Genomic DNA, 20,868 nt, shown 5'->3' with positions numbered 1-20,868 from the left:
AAACATCAAGCGGAGTTGAAAAAAGTCTGCATCATGTTTTTAAGGCACAATATTAAGAGGGGGGGAAAAAAATCAAAGAGTAAAGATAATCTACTTATTTATCCATCATTTGTTTACTGTTGTGATGAGAAGAAAAGAACAGAAATTACTGACAAAAGTAAAGTTTTTACAGCTCTCATTGCCTATAATTGTTGCATATTCCACTTTTATAGTTATATGAACATATAAAACTGATTTAGATGGAAGATTTATTGTTTTCATCATATTTAATATGACTGTACAGAATGTTACTCAAATAAAATGAAAAAAAAAAACACATTGGAAGACATATTTTCGGTTTAATTGAGCAAAATTCAACAAATCAAACATCACAAAGTTGAGTCTGTTGGTAAATAATGCCGCATTCACAGTCCCTCGTTCGTTATTGAAACTATAAGTTATCATAAGGGAGGGTGTTTATGACCACAATAGTGGTGATATTTTTTTTTACAAGATAAACGTTCCACTATGTTTAACTCACTGACGCACAATAGATGTGGACAAGCACCTGCTATTTTCGACCACACCTGAAAGCACCGCCGCCCGTCCGAGACGTTCATTTGACCATTCCCACACGCCATGAACGCAGCACAAGGAAACATCAAGCGGAGTTGAAAAAAGTCTGCATCATGTTTTTAAGGCACAATATTAAGAGGGGGGGAAAAAATCAAAGAGTAAAGATAATCTACTTATTTATCCATCATTTGTTTACTGTTGTGATGAGAAGAAAAGAACAGAAATTACTGACAAAAGTAAAGTTTTTACAGCTCTCATTGCCTATAATTGTTGCATATTCCACTTTTACAGTTATATGAACATATAAAACTGATTTAGATGGAAGATTTATTGTTTTCATCATATTTAATGTGACTGTACAGAATGTTACTCAAATAAAATGAAAAAAAAACCATATTGGAGGACATATTTTCGGTTTAATTGAGCAAAATTCAACAAATCAAACATCACAAAGTTGAGTCTGTTGGTAAATAATGCCGCATTCACAGTCCCTCGTTCGTTATTGAAACTATAAGTTATCATAAGGGAGGGTGTTTATGACCACAATAGTGGTGATATTTTTACAAGATAAACGTTCCACCATGTTTAATTCACTGGTGCACAATAGATGTGGACAAGCACCTGCTATTTTCGACCACACCTGAAAGCACCGCCGCCCGTCCGAGACGCTCGCACAAGGGCATTCCCACACGCCGTGAACGCAGCACGAGGCGACATTAAGCGGAGTTGAAAAAAGTCTGCATCATGTTTTTAAGGCACAATATTAAGAGGGGGGAAAAAATCAAAGAGTAAAGATAATCTACTTATTTATCCATAATTTGTTTACTGTTGTGATGAGAAGAAAAGAACAGAAATTACTGACAAAAGTAAAGTTTTTACAGCTCTCATTGCCTATAATTGTTGCATATTCCACTTTTACAGTTATATGAACATATGAAACTGATTTAGATGGAAGATTTATTGTTTTCATCATATTTAATGTGACTGTACAGAATGTTACTCAAATAAAATGAAAAAAAAACATATTGGAGGACATATTTTCGGTTTAATTGAGCAAAATTCAACAAATCAAACATCACAAAGTTGAGTCTGTTGGTAAATAATGCCGCATTCACAGTCCCTCGTTCGTTATTGAAACTATAAGTTATCATAAGGGAGGGTGTTTATGACCACAATAGTGGTGATATTTTTTTTTACAAGATAAACGTTCCACTATGTTTAACTCACTGACGCACAATAGATGTGGAAAAGCACCTGCTATTTTCGACTCCACCTGAAGGCACCGCCGCCCGTCCGAGACGCTCGCACGCGGGCATTCCCACACGCCGTGAACGCAGCACGAGGCGACATCAAGCGGAGTTGAAAAAAGTCTGCATCATGTTTTTAAGGCACAATATTAAGAGGGGGGAAAACAATCAAAGAGTAAAGATAATCTACTTATTTATCCATCATTTGTTTACTGTTGTGATGAGAAGAAAAGAACAGAAATTACTGACAAAAGTAAAGTTTTTACAGCTCTCATTGCCTATAATTGTTGCATATTCCACTTTTGCAGTTATATGAACATTGCACATAGAACTGATTTAGATGGAAGATTTATTGTTTTCATCATATTTAATATGACTGTACAGAATGTTACTCAAATAAAATGGAAAAAAAAACATATTGGAAGATATATTTTCGGTTTAATTGAGCAAAATTCAACAAATCAAACATCACAAAGTTGAGTCTGTTGGTAAATAATGCCGCATTCACAGTCCCTCGTTCGTTATTGAAACTATAAGTTATCATAAGGGAGGGTGTTTATGACCACAATAGTGGTGATATTTTTTTTACAAGATAAACGTTCCACTATGTTTAATTCACTGACGCACAATAGATGTGGAAAAGCACCTGCTATTTTCGACCACACCTGAAAGCACCGCCGCCCGTCCGAGACGTTCACGCGGGCATTCCCACACGCCGTGAACGCAGCACGAGGAAACATCAAGTGGAGTTGAAAAAAGTCTGCATCATGTTTTTAAGGCACAATATTAAGAGGGGGGAAAAAAATCAAAGAGTAAAGATAATCTACTTATTTATCCATCATTTGTTTACTGTTGTGATGAGAAGAAAAGAACAGAAATTACTGACAAAAGTAAAGTTTTTACAGCTCTCATTGCCTATAATTGTTGCATATTCCACTTTTACAGTTATATGAACATATAAAACTGATTTAGATGGGAGATTTATTGTTTTCATCATATTTAATGTGACTGTACAGAATGTTACTCAAATAAAATGGAAAAAAAAAACATATTGGAGGACATATTTTCGGTTTAATTGAGCAAAATTCAACAAATCAAACATCACAAAGTTGAGTCTGTTGGTAAATAATGCCGCATTCACAGTCCCTCGTTCGTTATTGAAACTATAAGTTATCATAAGGGAGGGTGTTTATGACCACAATAGTGGTGATATTTTTTTTTTTACAAGATAAACGTTCCACTATGTTTAACTCACTGACGCACAATAGATGTGGACAAGCACCTGCTATTTTCGACCACACCTGAAAGCACCGCCACCCGTCTGAGACGCTCGCATAAGGGCATTCCCACACGCCGTGAACGCAGCACGAGGCGACATCAAGCGGAGTTGAAAAAAGTCTGCATCATGTTTTTAAGGCACAATATTAAGAGGGAAAAAAAAATCAAAGAGTAAAGATAATCTACTTATTTATCCATCATTTGTTTACTGTTGTGATGAGAAGAAAAGAACAGAAATTACTGACAAAAGTAAAGTTTTTACAGCTCTCATTGCCTATAATTAATGCATATTCCACTTTTACAGTTATATGAACATATAAAACTGATTTAGATGGAAGATTTATTGTTTTCATCATATTTAATATGACTGTACAGAATGTTACTCAAATAAAATGAAAAAAAAAAACATATTGGAGGACATATTTTCAGTTTAATTGAGCAAAATTCAACAAATCAAACATCACAAAGTTGAGTCTGTTGGTAAATAATGCCGCATTCACAGTCCCTCGTTCGTTATTGAAACTATAAGTTATCATAAGGGAGGGTGTTTATGACCACAATAGTGGTGATATTTTTTTTTACAAGATAAACGTTCCGCGATGTTTACCTCACTGACGCACAATAGATTTGGACAAGCACCTGCTATTTTCGACCACACCTGAACTCGCACGCGGGCATTCCCACACGCCATGAACGCAGCACTTGGCGACATCGAGCGGAGGTGAAAAGTGGCCATCATGTTTCCGTTCCAGCGAAGGCGGACTTGACCTCATTTAAGTCCGAGAGCGGACACACTCGCGCGGGTTCTGTTGACGACGAGGACGCGCCGATGGAGCCGCTGGATGCAGTTTGTTAGCCGGCGAACCGAGGAGGAGCTGCTAGCTTAGCTCGGCTAGCTGGCTGGCTAAGCACAGCAGCATCATCGCTGCTAGCCAGCTGAGCATCGTCCCGTCCCGCATCGTCCCGCATCGTCCCGCATCGTCCCGGTCCCGTCCTCCCGCCATGGGGAACACAGCCACCGCCAAAAAAGGCAACGAGCAAGAAAGCGGTAAGCAATCTGCAGTTGGGTCATGTTCAATATCGCTTCAGCAGTTGTATGGCTAAAAATTGAATCGCGATATAAGTGTTTCATATCGCGGTCCTTACTGCTAATGATTGATATTTTGTATGACCTGTGGAAAATAAGGACCGGAGAAAAAAATAAACGTGAGATGTAAACATTTGTATTCCTTGGAAACTAATCCCCTTAGCTGTCATGGCAGAAAGGAAACGTGTAACATTATTTTGCCCTGTTATTCTTATTTAACTATGGAAAGGAATGTTTGTTGTGCAGTAAGTATTTTTATCATGATGATTTTCTACCGTGCCATTGTAGAGAGCATCATTAGATACGGGATCACCTCATGGTTTGGCAACCTAACCGTTAAGCTAAAAAGCAAACTGGCCGGCATGCATAAAACGGCAATGAAAATCGTAGGGAGGAAAGAATATGAGCCTATACAGAGCATCTATGAGCAGGCAGTTAGGAAAAAAGCGAAGAAAATTATTTCCAACTCACAACACCCACTCTTTCCTGAATATGGAACCCTGCCATCAGGGAGAAGACTCCGGGTCCCACTATGCAAATCTAACCGCCTTAAATGATCATTTGTCCCAGCCTCCATTAAGCTGACCAACAATGTGCAATAGAATTTTAATACATAGGTTAGCACTTTTTTAGCACATAGCACTTTAGCACATAGCACTTTAGAACTAAGCACTTTAGCACACAGCACTTTATCCATGAGCTCTAGTGCAATGCACATTGGTACTTTATCTTTATCTCCATACTGTAGATTTTATGCCTACATCAAAGTGCCACCTATGTCTATCAAGCTCCATGTTCTGATGTTTAAATGTTAGTTGTATGGTTGTGGTTGTGTCTGTGCTTGTGTTTTTCTTCTGTTGTTTTTGGGTATGTTAAGAAAGCAATGATGCACTGTGCCCAAGACAAATTTCCCCGCGGGGACAATAAAGTTGAACCTTGACCTTGACCTTAATATTATTATTATACCGGTCGATATCGATAATTGTTGACATTTTGTGTGACCTTCAACACTTAACAATAAGCTCTTAAAAATAAGGAATATGTAAGAAATGCTTCATAAAGTGTAAGAAAATAGTGCAAAGTGTGAAAATGTAAACATAGAGAACTCTTTTCTGCAGGTTTAGTGCCAGGAAATAACGGCTGTGTAACATTATTTTGCCCTGTTATTCTTATTTAATTATGGAAAGGAATGTTTGTTGTGCAGTAACTATTTCAACAATAATATTATACCGGTCGATATCGATAATTGTTGACATTTTGTATGACCTCTGAATAATATGAAGCAGGAGAATAATATATTTTACTTGAAATGTAACTTCCTCTAATTGTAATCCCTCAGCTATCAAGGCAGAAAGGAAACGTCAACACAAACATCAAGACACTCCAACAATGTGAACAAAATAGTCAAATCACATTGAACACTTAACTATAAGATCTTAAAAATAAGGAATATGTAAGAAATGCTTCATAAAGTGTAAGAAAATGGTGCAAAGTGTGAACATGTAATTATAGGCTGTGTAACATTATTTTGCCCTGTTATTCTCATTTAACTATGGAAAGGAATTGTTGTTATGCAGTAATTATTTAAATATTATTATCATATTCCGGTCGATATCGATAATTGTTGACATTTTGTATGACCTTCAACACTTTACAATAAGCTCTTAAAAATAAGGAATATGTAAGAAATGCTTCATAAAGTGTAAGGAAATAGTGCAAAGTGTGAAAATGTAAACATAGAGAAACCTGAGAATTACTATTTTCTGCAGGTTTAGTGCCAGGAAATAACGGCTGTGTAACATTATTTTGCCCTATTATTCTTATATAACTATGGAAAGGAATGTTTGTTGTGCAGTAACCAGAGGTGGGACCAAGTCATTGTTTTGCAAGTCACAAGTAAGTCTCAAGTCTTTGCCCTCAAGTCCGAGTCAAGTCCCGAGTCAAGACAGGCAAGCCCCGAGTCAAGTCCAAAGTCAAGACTGGAAAGTCTCAAGTCAAGTCCTAAGTCCTGCATTTTGAGTTTCGAGTCCTTTCAAGTCCTTTTAACCACAGACTAATATATTAACACAGATTGTGTATGCTTTTCAAACGCTGTATTTATTTATTAAAACAAGTGCATTTTAAATTGCAGGAAAGAAAATTGTGCTGACATTGCACTTTATAATAGCACTATTAACCAGTCATTTTAAACATTAACTCATTCCTTTACAGAACAAACACATTGAAAAATAAAGTGCAAATGTACTTATTTGTACAAAAGTGTTAACATTGAAAAAACATGACATATACGTGAACATAACAAAAAAGTTGTACTTTTTATATGTCAGGGCCCTATGCTGCATTGCATTTGCAAAAGACCAAATTAGCCAAGAGTCTGTCAGTCATTTGTGCACGATGGGGGCGTAGTATGATGCCACCATGGCTGAAAACTCGCTCCACTGGAGCACTGGAGGCAGGCACTGCCAAGACTCTCATGGCCAAGGAAGAGTCTTCATGTTCAATGCCCAGAACAAAAGGGGGGAGAGAGTTGTTTTGGGTTGGTGCACTACTTGTAAGTGTATCTTGTGTTTTTTATGTTGATTTAATAAAAAAAAAAAAAAAAAAAAAAAAAAAAATTCTTGTGCGGCCCGATACCAATCGATCCACGGACCAGTACCGGGCCGCGGCCCGGTGGTTGGGGACCACTGAGGTAAACAACCAACAGTATGTCAGAAAGCTAGCTAAAACGGTACACATATTCATAATATAGTATACATTTTAACTGACCTTTATTTGACTATTTTTGTCTTTTTTTAGGTGGCTAAAATATGTGGTGCTGCTGACCGCCGTCTAACGTTACGTGTGATATATTGACTAACGTAAACATGCTTAAAAAAAATCACTGAACAAAAAGTATGAATAAGGTAGTGAACTGCAACAGATTCCCGTGTTTGCAATAACGTTATAACGTTAGCAGTGAGTTTACAGCCTCACTGATTTAACTACACAGCAAATAAAAGTCACGTTACTTAGCCAATAAACGTTATCTTACATTCAAAACTTACCGTTCTTTGTGCAACTTCAAATGCCGGACGAAGTTGGAAGTTGTTGCCTCTCCATCAGTCATTTTGGAACCGCATGTGTTGCATACTGCAAACCGTTTTGTGACCACCTCGTAATTTTTATACCCAAACAAAATTATTTTAGGTATCATTTTTTGTTCACTGGCGTGTGGTTTGGACATGTCTTCTTCGTTGGTTGTCCTGCAATTTGATTGGATGAATGCTGTGTGATGAAAACAAAGTAGATCTAATTTGATTGGCTGTTGTACTGAGAGCACACCAGCTGACACACGCAACGCTGATAGACAAGTACACAATGAAAAATACGGAGCGCTCCCGAAGAACTTTTTCATCTTTGGGTTTTGGGGAAAGTAGCAAGTCATGTCAAGTCATGTCAATTCAAAAGGCTCAAGTCCAAGTGAAGTCACAAGTCATTGATGTTAAAGTCTAAGTCGAGTTGCAAGTCTTTTTACATTTTGTCAAGTCGAGTCTAAAGTCATCAAATTCATGACTCGAGTCTGACTCGAGTCCAAGTCATGTGACTCGAGTCCACACCTCTGCCTTCAACACTTTACAATAAGCTCTTAAAAATAAGGAATATGTAAGAAATGCTTCATAAAGTGTAAGAAAATAGTGCAAAGTGTGAAAATGTAAACATGGAGAAACCTGAGAATTACTATTTTCTGCAGGTTTAGTGCCAGGAAATAACGGCTGTGTAACATTATTTTGCCCTATTATTCTTATTTAACTATGGAAAGGAATGTTTGTTGTGCAGTAATTATTTCAACAATAATATTATACCGGTCGATATCGATAATTGTTGACATTTTGTATGACCTATGGAAAATATGAAGCAGGAGAATAATATATTTTACTTGAAATGTAACTTCCTTTAATTGTAATCCCTCAGCTATCAAGGCAGAAAGGAAACGTCAACACAAACATGAAAACACTCCAACAATGTCAACAAAATTGTCAAATCACATTGAACACTTGACTATAAGATCTTAAGGAATATGTAAGAAATGCTTCATAAAGTGTAAGGAAGTAGTGCAAAGTGTTAAATCTCCAGATCAACTTCAGGTTTGTTGTTATATAGTAAAACATTTTTTTGGTTTCAAGCCCTTTTTGTCAAACAAAACCCAGTTTTTATGGCAAAAACACAACATATGCAATATTTCCCCCCAAAAAATATGAATATATTTGATGGGAAGTAATTGTAGCCTTGGCAGCTTTGTGTTATTTGAGTCAATGTGGCAAGTTTTTCTCGTTATATTTCACCTGTTTGCTCTTTTATCCCACTTTTTTTTTTTTTTTTGTATATATATTTTTAATAGTGTTTTTAGAATGTGCTGCGGGCCACAATTGGCCCCTGGGCAGCACTTTGGACACCCCTGCTACGAGCAGGCTATTGCATTCACTATGCACTTTACAATAAATGATGCTGTAATAAAACACAACGTTGCCCCAATGCCACTAATAGATTGCAGACCTTTTATTTCATACAATTGTTGCTAATTGCAAAATAACTTAAGCAAAAATAACAATGAACAACACAACATAGACGGGAACTGAAAAATATGGCTCACATCACGATCCGATACTGTTACAACCCTCAGGGGAACTGCACTGTTTTAGAATGTTGCCTATTATTCACAATCCTTATGAGAGACAAAATACATTTGGGTTTTAATTTTTTTTGCATCCTAATTCGTAATAATCGGTTTGTTCTATGTGGCTAGCAATGGTGCTAGAGGGAGTAATCCATTTGGCCTCGGGAAAAAAAACATCAACAATATTCCATTTATATCTCGTATTAGCAATATTGTTATTCGAAGCGCTTACGTAGACAAACAATTTACATCACAGAGAGCTACTGTAATTAGCTTAAGCCGCTACATTGACATACTGAGCTGCTGCGTCACCTCTCAGTTGGTGAAAGTTAATTCTAGATGATAAATCATGGTTGTGGACATCAATCAACTCTAATATCCAAGTTATACCCGGATATGGCAATGTTTTTTTTTTTATCCCTTCATGAGGATTATAAATTGTTCCGAGTGACAGCAGACATTGTACTGTAAGTGGATTTTTTTTTAATGTTCGTTAGTGATGTGCGGATTGATACTAAAATATGAATACTGACGAAACCAGATTTTTATGCTCTACTATCGATTCTCAAGTTTAAAAAAAGGATACTTTTGATACTTTATTTATTTGTTACAAGGTATATCATTAACAGGAATATAGTCATTCTGTTTGTCATTTGTTTATTTAGGAAAATGACTGGCAATTAAAATGTGTCGCTCATTATTATAAAACAGCAAGTTTGTGTGTGTAGGTTCAGTGTTTCCCACAGGACAGGCATCTATTTGTGGTGGTGTGGTCGGCGGGGGGGTGGTGGTGTGGGGGGGGGGGGGGGGGGTGTTGGTGCGCGGCGATGACCAAGAAGAACGCGGAGTTGGAATATAATTACAACATTTTATGTACATATTTATATACAGATTTGAACAATTAGTGATTCACTGAAATATATTTATTAATTGTGGTTCTTACAAAAAATATATCTTATAAAATATAAAAGCTAAAATGTCTCTTAAAGCTCTGCCCCTTTAATTAGTGAATACTAAATAATTTAACTTTAGCCTACTACTACAACCATATTATTTACCAGCAACATGAAGTGAAACAGAGGCAGAGGTGTCCTGCCACAGTCAGTCAACCTCCTCCTCCTCCTCCTGCTGAACAGGTCGCACCTGTGGTCCGGACTGTAGGCCTACCTCCTCTCCAAGTCCAGCCCTTTTCGGCCGTTGAAAATATTTTTCTATACTCATCTGTGTGAAGGAGTGAACATCCAACATTAGAATTTATTACTAACGAGCAGAAGCGCTCTATGTACAGTGCCGTCTAACCAGCAGCTCAACACATGCAGGGTTCAACGTTAAGGTTTTTTTCTACTTGCCCGACTTCTCAAATCTACTTTCCCCAATATTTTTACTTGTCCTGCCTAGGTTTTTTTCTGGCTGTGTAGTGCTCATGGCTTATATCTTACTAGAATCCTTCCCGTTGACTATTTACAACACTACACAGTATTTATTATTATTATTATTATTATCTATAATTACATTTAAATGGCATTGCATACATGTAAAATTAAATGCTATTTCACATTATTTGACCAGTAGCAGTTACACCCATCTGAACAGGTCATCCACCTGTTTAAAGCCCGATCACAGTTGAAATCTTGAAATGAAGGGCCTTTAATGGCCAAAACATTAACCTGGACAACATTTTAACAGCTGGTTGGCTCAGATTTTATTATTTTCATTGCATTCACATGCTGCAGTGGACAGTGGACAATTTAGCTTCAGTCCATGTGTGTTTATTGACAACAGGGTTATAACCTGGACACGTTAGCTCGTCGGTATGAAAACAGGTGACCGAGTCAAACAGCGGCGGTGTTAATGAAGCAGCGTCAGGCGAAACCGTCAGTGAAACGCTCGGTGAAATCGCGGATTAACATTAAATATATGACGAGCCGCGAGCGATGCAGCTATAACCTATCTATCTGTAACACCTGTAAAAATGAAGCAATGCTAGCAAGCGTTAGCTAGCCGGCTATGAGCCACCAAGCTGCAAACTGTCGCCAAAAGGCACCATTTAAGTTTTTTTCCCCATGGCATCCTGGATCAAGGCTTTCAGCAGCTTTTGGACATTTGAGGTAGAAACGTAGGAAGCGCCATCATTATGAAAAGTAGTCGGCGAGTATTTTGATCCCGTCCGTCCGTCCCTCTTCTTCTTCTTCTTCTGGCCCACCAGGTGAATTAAGTGCTATTGGCGGAGTTACAATGCATACCGCCACCTACTGCACCGGAGGTGTAACTACAAGCAACATTCACAGACAGTCCCATTGCTTTTATGAGCGGTCGAGCGAGTCAAAAGCCGAAAAATCCATTTGTGGCGGACGTAATTCTTTCGTGGCGGGCCGCCACAAATAAATGAATGTGTGGGAAACACTGAGGTTATTTGAAGACACTTAATACAGAATACTACAACATTCAGTGCAGGATAACGCCATCAATGTTTTGGCCTGTGACTGTTATTGTTTTTAAGTTGATTCCCCAAGAGTAGCAACACTTGAAATACACTACTTTTTAAGTTTGACCAGACACCTTCGGGAAATGCATTCATTCATTTTCCTTTATTGAACCAGGTAAAAACTCATTGAGAATGTCTTTTGCAAGAGTGACTTAGCCAGGGGCCAGGTTGAATAAATACATAAAACAACAACAAAAAAACAGTCACACACTATAGTTAAAAGAACAAATGATTTACAGCCTAAACATAAAAACAGTGCCCAATAGATACAGCTTCTCGATCCTTTCAAATGTCTTGAAATTCCCCAAAAGCGACCAGTTCAGGTGGCCTCAGATCCTTTTGTAATTAATTCCATGACCATGGAAATCTGACAGCGTTTTTACAGAGACCTGTGTTGGCTCCAGGAATGTCCTGTGACCGCAAAGTATCTGTATCAGTTCGGTATCTGCCGATACCGACCTGAATTTGACTCTGTATCGCATCGAAAAAAGCATCAGCAGTATCGCACATCTCAAATGTCTCTCATGAAGTCTGCTATGATCAGTAGTAGTTTTGGAAGGAAATAATGAACCCTGTGATGCTAGTGTCTATGAAATACATCGCTGTATGCTTAAAATGAGCAACATTTGTAAATATTACATGTGATTATGAATGTTACTAGATACTACATATATACTTACAGCATGTATATAAAACCTTGATGGAGGCTTTTGGATGTTTTTAGAGCACTTTATAGGCAGAATAGATTGACTATCCCCCATTGACTCCATTGTTAGCTGACTTTTATTTACATGTATCTGTATGTGAGCTTGTCTCACATGTGAATTGTGAAAGCAAAAATAAGTGCAGTTCCCCTTTGATATCGCTACTAGCAATATTTGGACCCACCCACCCACCTTATGTCTGATGTATTTTCTAAGATAAACTCCCCATACTGGACCACGCCTGTGCTCTACGATACACACACACACACACACACACACACACACACACACACACACACACACACACACACACACACACACACACACACATTCTTGTATTTGTTACCTTCTTGAGACCTGAGAAAAATGCCACCCTCTTTAGGACCACCCTTTCTAGATATATAAAGATTTGTATTCACAACATTAATAATATATACAAACTTTCCAAATATAAAATGGCTTGTTGTGAAAAATTAGTTTGAATTTCACAAGAAAAACTTAGAATTTTGGCAGTAATACAATAAAAGTCGTCATTTTACTCAACGCAAGTCTTTTACAAAAACAACTGAACATTTGTGCAATGTTATGATCACATTTGGAATTTTACTCAATAACAGTCACAGTATTACAAGAAAAACTAAAATTGTTGCCAATTTTATGAAAAGAGTCGTCATTTTACTCGACAAAAGTCACAATATTATAAGAAAACTTAAAAATGTTGGCAATATAGCAATAATAATCAGAATTCTACTCGGCAAAATTATGACAAAAGTCATACTTTTACTCGAAAAATGTCACTATTTTACAAGGACAACAAAAAAATTGGCAAAATTGTGATAAAAGTCAGAGTTTTAAATAACAAATGTCACCTTTTTGCATTAAAAAGTAATCATTTTACATAAAAAAGTAATAATTTTATGAGAAAATATTGCAATGTTACAGAAACAGAAAGAATATGAGATTGTTCCCAATTTTATAGGAAAAAAGTCGACACATTGTGAGAAAAAGACTGCTTTTAGTTAATTTTTTTTTTTTTTGTAATTGGTTTTTAATCTTCATTATTTACTTCAAGTTATTACAGAATGTATCTATATATATATATATATATATATATATATATATATATATATATATATATAGTAAATTTTTTGTATTTATTTTAGCCAAAGGGGGCGCATTTCAATTTCTAACACACACTTGTTATTACATATGTTGGCCAGTGGGGGAGCACTCCGAATTTTTACACACACTTGTTATTTCATACGTTGACCAGAGGGGGAGCACTTTTACAAGCGACACACAGTCAAAGTGAAAAATCCCTCCTTTTTGGGACCACCCTCATTTTGACCAGCAGGGGTGCAAATGAGACATTGTCTATTACAGGGGTGGGCAAATAATTTTTACCGGGGGCCGCATGAGTAACCCGAGCACTACTGGAGGGCCACACCGACAATATTTCAATTAAATTTTGCTCAAATTATTTTTGATATACCGTAAGATAAATAATAATAATAATTTCATTTAACCTAACTTAATTTTGTACAAAAGCAGATTGCTTTTGATGGTTTTATTTTTAACACTGTCTTACACAACACTTCCTGATGTATAATACAATGCAAAAATGTCCATTTCTGTCACTTCATCCTGCATCCTCTTTAAAAGTCCAACATTTCTCCCCGTCAGATTTGGACAACCATCTGTTGTCACACCTGCCAGCTTGTCCCATTTCAGTCCTAACATGTCCAAACACACATTTACCTCTGTGAACAAGTCATTACCTGTGGTTGTCTCTTTAATTGACTGCATGGCTGCCAGCTCCTCCGTGATTTGAAAGTCTGCAGTTATCCCACGTAAGAAGATGAGCAGCTGGGCGGTGTAACGTACATCGCAGCTCTCATCCAAAGCCAGCGAAAAACAGTCAAAGTCGGCCGTTCTGTTCTTCAGCTGAAGCTCCAAGTTACCAGCGATGGTCTCAACCCGCCTCGTTACAGTGCGTCGGGAGAGTGACACGTTCTCAAATGCGCCCCTCTTTTCCGGCCATATCAGCGCAACAAGAGTCCAATAAGCACCCCTTATTAAACTCTACGTCAGAAAACGCCTTACTTTTTCTGGCGATTTTGTGAGAAATGACGAAACTTGTCCTGACGGCTGCATCTCTGGGGGTGTGAAATTTGGCAAAAGGTATTTGTTGGGTTTGCAGTTTTACCATCAACGCATCAGCCTCCCTTGCGCGCGCTTCATTCCGGTATTTTTCCTCGTGCTTCGTCGTGTAGTGGCGATTCAAATTATATTCTTTAAACACAGCAACCTCCATCCATCCGTCCATCCATCTTCTTCCGCTTATCCGAGGTCGGGCCGCGGGGGCAGCAGCCTAAGCAGGGAAGCCCAGACTTCCGTCTCCCCAGCCACTTCGTCCAGCTCTTCCCGGGGGATCCCGAGGCGTTCCCAGGCCAGCCGGGAGACATGGTCTTCCCAACGTGTCCTGGGTCTTCCCCGTGGCCTCCTACCGGTCGGACGTGCCCTAAACACCTCCCTAGGGAGAGGCGTTCGGGTGGCATCCTGACCAGATGCCCGAACCACCTCATCTGGTTCCTCTCCATGTGGAGGAGGAGCGGTTTTACTTTGAGCTCCCCCCGGATGACAGAGCTTCTCACCCTATATCTAAGGGAGAGACCCGCCACCCGGCGGAGGAATCTTATTTGGGCCGCTTGTACCCGTGATCTTGTCCTTTCGGTCATAACCCAAAGCTCATGACCATAGGTGAGGATGGGAACGTAGATCGACCGGTAAATTGAGAGCTTTGCCTTCCGGCTCGGCTCCTTCTTCACCACAACGGATCGATACAGCGTCCGCATTACTGAAGACGCCGCACCGATCCGCCTGTCCATCTCACCATCCACTCTTCCCTCACTCGTGAACAAGACTCCGAGGTACTTGAACTCCTCCACTTGGGGCAGGGTCTCCTCCCCAACCCGGAGATGGCACTCCACCCTTTTCCGGGCGAGAACCATGGACTCGGACTTGGAGGTGCTGATTCTCATCCCCTGCGATGAGGTGGCTACTTGTCCAGGGTGTACCCCGCCTTCCGCCCGATTGTAGCGATTGTAGCGCCCCCCCGCGACCCCGAAGGGAATAAGCGGTAGAAAATGGATGGATGGATGGATTCTCATCCCAGTTGCTTCACACTTGTCTGCGAACCGATCCAGCAACCTGTGTACCACACATTAACATACCTGCCAACTACTCCGGTTTTCCCGTAATTAGTACGGTTTTCATCAACCTATTCCGGGTTACGGTTGCAGTGATAAAAAATACGTTTTTTCATTAATAAAAAAATTTTTTTTTTTTTAAATGCACGAGGCTATTTATAGCACCGCTGCCAAGCACGAGGCACCAGTTGCCATTGTTTCCAAACGAGCAAACGATCATGGAATCAGCCGGAGAAACATCGCAAACGAGTCTTAAACCGAAAAGAAAACTGCAGTCATTCCGTGAAGAATATTCAAAAGCCTATCCGGGAATAATTATCCGTTCCAAAAAGGGTGAAAACTACGCGAATTGCACCTTGTGCAGACAAGATTTTTCGACCGGACACGGAGGAATTAGCGATGTAAAAGACCACGTTGGGACAAAAAAACACAAGTCTAATGCCGTTGCTAGCGATACAAGTGGAAAACTTTCAACGTTTTTCGTCGCCCAAACAGATTCTTTGGATGTGATAAATGCCGAAGTTTTATTTACGGAGGCAATAATTGAGCATGGACTTCCAATCGCACTGGCTGATCACATGGGACAGTTAAATGTTTGTAATGCAACCTTTAAAAATCATTACGCGGTGATCGCGGTCCCAAAAATAAACTTTTCTTGCATGATAATGTCCAGAAAAATTCGCTTTATATTACTATAGAGTCCTTTTAACGAATGAGTTTGATGGTTTATCACAAACCTTAAATGAAAGAAGTCCTTTGTTCTCCTGCACCATGCATGCGCTTTGGCCTTGCTTCGTGTTTGGTGCGCAATCCTGTCGGCTGTATTTCACAGCACGACATACTGTTAAAAGTGTTTATACTATTTATGCTTTCAAGTCCAAGTTGAAGAAATCTTGTTAAATGTTGACAGCATAACTACCAAAATACAGAAGTATGTCCTTAATATTTTTGCATTGCTATTTCTGTTGAAAAGTTAAAATGATTACATTAGAGATGTGATGTGCCACTTTTCAAGTGTCTGATGGCTTCAATTAATTTTCATTAATTTTTCATATTTTGAATTCTTTTGAAAGGCTTACAAAAAAAACTACATTTGAATTGTAATTCCATGCTATTGACAGGACTATTAATTTTAATGAAGTTAGCTTACCATGTTTACAGTATGATAATTGTGATAGAAATGTGAATTTTAGGCACAGAATATTTTTTACAATTGAACAAGGCAGTAGATTATACAAGCTTGGACAGAAAGTTAATAATGACACCAATTTTTTTTTTTAATGGAATTGTTTAGTACTGTTTTACCATTTGTTTACTGTAAAAGTTGTTTATACTGTTTATACTTTCAATTAACAAATTGAAGTCTTGTGAAAGGTTGACAGGATAACTGGCATTAACTGTCAAAATAATTTTAAACTATTGAAGTTAGCTTACAGAATAAACATGTCAATCAACTAAGGCTGAAACGACGCGTCGACGTAGTCGACGTCATCGGTTACGTAAATACGTCGACGCCGTTTTTGTGCGTCGGCGCGTCGCATATTTACGTCACACTACTGTCATGGCGGAGCGCAAAGCAGACGGTGCGAGCGAGGGGAAAAAAGCACGCCAAAAGTCGTCAAAAGTGTGAGAGTATTTCAATAAACGGCCTAATAATGTTGTTGTATGCACACTGTGTCGAGCGGAAATGGCCTATCATAGCAGCCCAACGGCTATGAACGAACATTTGAAAAGAAAACCGACAGCGTTCTTGCCATCACCAAGTAAATCGTCCGCGTGCGTATACGTTGTCATTATTACACAAAAACATGAATGTGTCATTTGTATCTGCGTTGTAAATTCATAAACTAAAGCACCGTTTCGCTCTGAGAGGTGCGTTTGGCGTGCCTGTTCAGTGTTTACAAAGACGCGCTCTTCTTTAACGCTAACGTTAATTAGTTGTGCAAATACCTTTTACAACATTAACAGTTACATATACTATGTACAAACCAACAATTAACTTTCACTTTAATCATACTATCATTGTTGTGTTATTAAGCAAAATAAGCAATACTTTTACTTTTGTTGAAATGTTTACACTTGTTACAGAATATTTCCGTTTTGCACTTTTTTGTATTGGATGTTTATCTTTATTTTTGCACATTTTAAAGCAAAATAAGCAATACTTTTACTTTAGAAATGCTTATACTATTGCAGAATATTAAGATTTGCACTGGATGTTTACTTTTATATTTGCACATTAAAAAGCAAATAAGCTACTTTTAATTTTGTTAAATGTTAAAAGTTTTAAATGTTTACATTGTTACAGAATATTTTGTCATGTTGTTGTCAATGTTGACTGAGTGGCCATGCTTTTTTTTTTTGTATATAAAAGTCATGCCTTTTGAAAAAACTGGCCAACATTTATTTTTTCATCTTCATTTTAAATAAAAAAAACAATCGGTAAAAGGAAAAATAATCTATAGATTAATCGAAAAAAATAATCTATAGATTAACCGATTAATCGAAAAAAAATAATAATCTATAGATTAATCGATAGAAAAATAATCGTTAGCTGCAGCCTTAGATTTATGTCATCACTTGTTCACACCTCCTCATATGGAAGATACTTTTCCTTCTTCGTGTCTCAAGAAGGGCAGAAATACAAGACCACACACACACACACACACACACACATTCACACAGAGTACTTATCTTGACCTCCTTTCTAACTGGCAGTGGTCCATGCGGCTTTAAAGGCCGTCTTATTGAGAACCAGTAGTTCCTGTCCAGCAGCAAGGGATGTAGTGTTGACTGTTTGCATGGTACTGTAATGCAAACAGCAAAGCCCATAAGAAGCATGTTTACATTACGATTCAGGCCAACAGGGCAGGAGAAGTCTGGAAACACTTGACACTCCACACTCACTAATAAAGTGTCGTGTTACAAATTTGCATGAAAATAAAGTTGAACAGTTTTTCTTAGAGTGTGGCTTGGCATCGAACAAGCGCAGCGTGCGGTTTGTGCCTTCAGAGAATATGGTAACGTGCAGATAGTTTATCTCTGCATGCCGGTGGGTGTTATAAAACTGTTTTTTGGCATAATCTTAGCCTCTTATCGGGCAAGGGACCATACTTGGTAGCTTAAGTGGGTGTTGTCAACAGTCCTGCGTGCTTCACTGTAGACCCACAAGGTTTATCGGACCGAAAATATGAAAAACTAATCCGTCTGGAGCCGTGAACAAATTAAAAGCCTTAAGTGTTATAATGAAGGCAACACATGATGCAAGTGTCTATATTAGCCTACTCTCAAAATGACTTTAAAAGTCTTATATAAGTGTTATAATGAAGGCAACACATGATGCAAGTGTCTATATTAGCCTACTATCAAAAGGACTTTAAAAGTCTTATATAAGTGTTATAATGAAGACAACACATGATGTAAGTGTTTATATTAGCTATATTAGCCTACTATCAAAATGACTTTAAAAGTCTTATATAAGTGTTATAATGAAGACAACACATGATGTAAGTGTCTATATTAGTTATATTAGCCTACTATCAAAATGACTTTAAAAGTCTTGTATAAGTGTTATAATGAAGGCAACACGTGATGCAAGTGTCTATATTAGCCTACTATCAAAATGATTTTAAAAGTCTTATATAAGTGTTATAATGAAGACAACACATGATGTAAGTGTTTATATTAGCTGTATTAGCCTACTATCAAAATGACTTTAAAAGTCTTATATAAGTGTTATAATGAAGACAACACATGATGTAAGTGTCTATATTAGTTATATTAGCCTACTATCAAAAGGACTTTAAAAGTGTTATTTAAGTGTTATAATAAAGGCAATACGTGATGCAAGTGTCTATATTAGCCTACTATCAAAATGACTTTAAAAGTCTTATATAAGTGTTATAATGAAGGCAACACATGATGCAAGTGTCTATATTAGCCTACTATCAAAATGACTTTAAAAGTCTTATATAAGTGTTATAATGAAGGCAACACATGATGCAAGTGTCTATATTAGCCTACTATCAAAATGACTTTAAAAGTCTTATATAAGTGTTATAATGAAGGCAACACATGATGTAAGTGTCTATATTAGCTATATTAGCCTACTATCAAAATGACTTTAAAAGTCTTATATAAGTGTTATAATGAAGACAGCACATGATGTAAGTGTCTATATTAGTTATATTAGCCTACTATCAAAATGACTTTAAAAGTCTTATATAAGTGTTATAATGAAGACAACACATGATGTAAGTGTCTATATTAGTTATATTAGCCTACTATCAAAAGGACTTTAAAAGTCTTATATAAGTGTTATAATGAAGACAACACATGATGTAAGTGTCTATATTAGTTATATTAGCCTACTATCAAAATGACTTTAAAAGTCTTATATAAGTGTTATAATGAAGACAACATATGATGTGTCTATATTAGTTATATTAGCCTACTATCAAAATGACTTTAAAAGTGTTATAATGAAGACAACACATGATGTAAGTGTCTATATTAGCTATATTAGCTATATTAGTCTACTATCAAAATGACTTTAAAAGTATTATGTACGTTTTATAATGAAGACAACACATGGTGTAAGTGTCTATATTATTTATATTAGCCTACTATCAAAATGACTTTAAACATCTTATATACTGTAAGTGTTATAATGAAGACAACACATGGTGTAAGTGTCTATATTAGCCTACTATCAAAATTACTTTAAACATCTTATATAAGTGCTGAATGAATGAAGACAACACATGATGTAAGTGTCTATATTAGTTATATTAGCCTACTATCAAAATGACTTTAAACATCTTATATAAGTGTTATAATGAAGACAACACATGGTGTAAGTGTCCGTATTATTTATATTAGCCTACTATCAAAATTACTTTAAAAGTCTTATATAAGTGTTATAATGAAGACAACACATGGTGTAAGTGTCTATATTAGCCTACTATCAAAATGACTTTAAACATCTTATATAAGTGTTATAGTGAAGACAACACATGATGTAAGTGTCCATATTAGCTATATTAGTTTATAACGTTTGCTGTGGTCTGCAACAAAATGGTAACGTTTGCTGTGGTCTGGAACAACATGGCACACAAAAAACTATGATCAATGCAGCCAATATTACATACAGATAATATGTCATGAGACATGCAAATATAAATGAAATACACACAGGACATAAGTCAAGGAAATTCATTGAGCTCAAATATAGCTACAAACAAGGCATAGTGATGCAATATGTACATACAGCTAGCCTAAGTAGCATGTTAGCATCGATTAGCCTGCAGCCATGCACTGACCAAATATGCCTGATTAGCACTCCACACAAAAACATCAACAAAGTTCACCTTCGTGCATTCAGCAGATGACATGGCACCCCAAACCATCACTGATGGTGGAAACTTTACACTAGACTTCAGGCAACGTGGATCCTGTGCCTCTCCTGTCTTCCTCCAGACTCTGGGACCTCGATTTCCAAAGGAAATGCAAAATTTGCATGGTTGGGTGATGGTTTGGGGTGCCATGTCATCTGCTGGTGTCGGTCCACTCTGTTTCCTGAGATCCAGGGTCAACGCAGCCGTCTACCAGCAAGTTTTAGAGCACTTCATGCTTCCTGCTGCTGACCTG

General features: G+C 37.5%; 1 protein-coding gene across 1 annotated transcript in view; it reads left to right on the top strand.

Moving 5' to 3' along the window:
* Positions 1–3,791: 3,791 nt before the first annotated feature.
* Positions 3,792–20,868, top strand: part of prkacba (protein kinase, cAMP-dependent, catalytic, beta a) — a 62,456-nt gene continuing 45,379 nt past the window's right edge. The window contains exon 1 of the mRNA XM_061975471.1: positions 3,792–4,128. Within this exon, the coding sequence (XP_061831455.1) occupies positions 4,083–4,128 (46 nt within the window). The 5' untranslated portion in view covers positions 3,792–4,082. The remainder of the gene's footprint in view (positions 4,129–20,868) is intronic.

Source organism: Nerophis lumbriciformis, linkage group LG14 (assembly GCF_033978685.3).
Source record: "Nerophis lumbriciformis linkage group LG14, RoL_Nlum_v2.1, whole genome shotgun sequence".
Lineage (NCBI taxonomy): Eukaryota > Metazoa > Chordata > Actinopteri > Syngnathiformes > Syngnathidae > Nerophis > Nerophis lumbriciformis.
The sequence above is the reverse complement of the archived record's forward strand: the minus strand, read 5'-3'. Positions and strand labels throughout refer to the sequence as shown.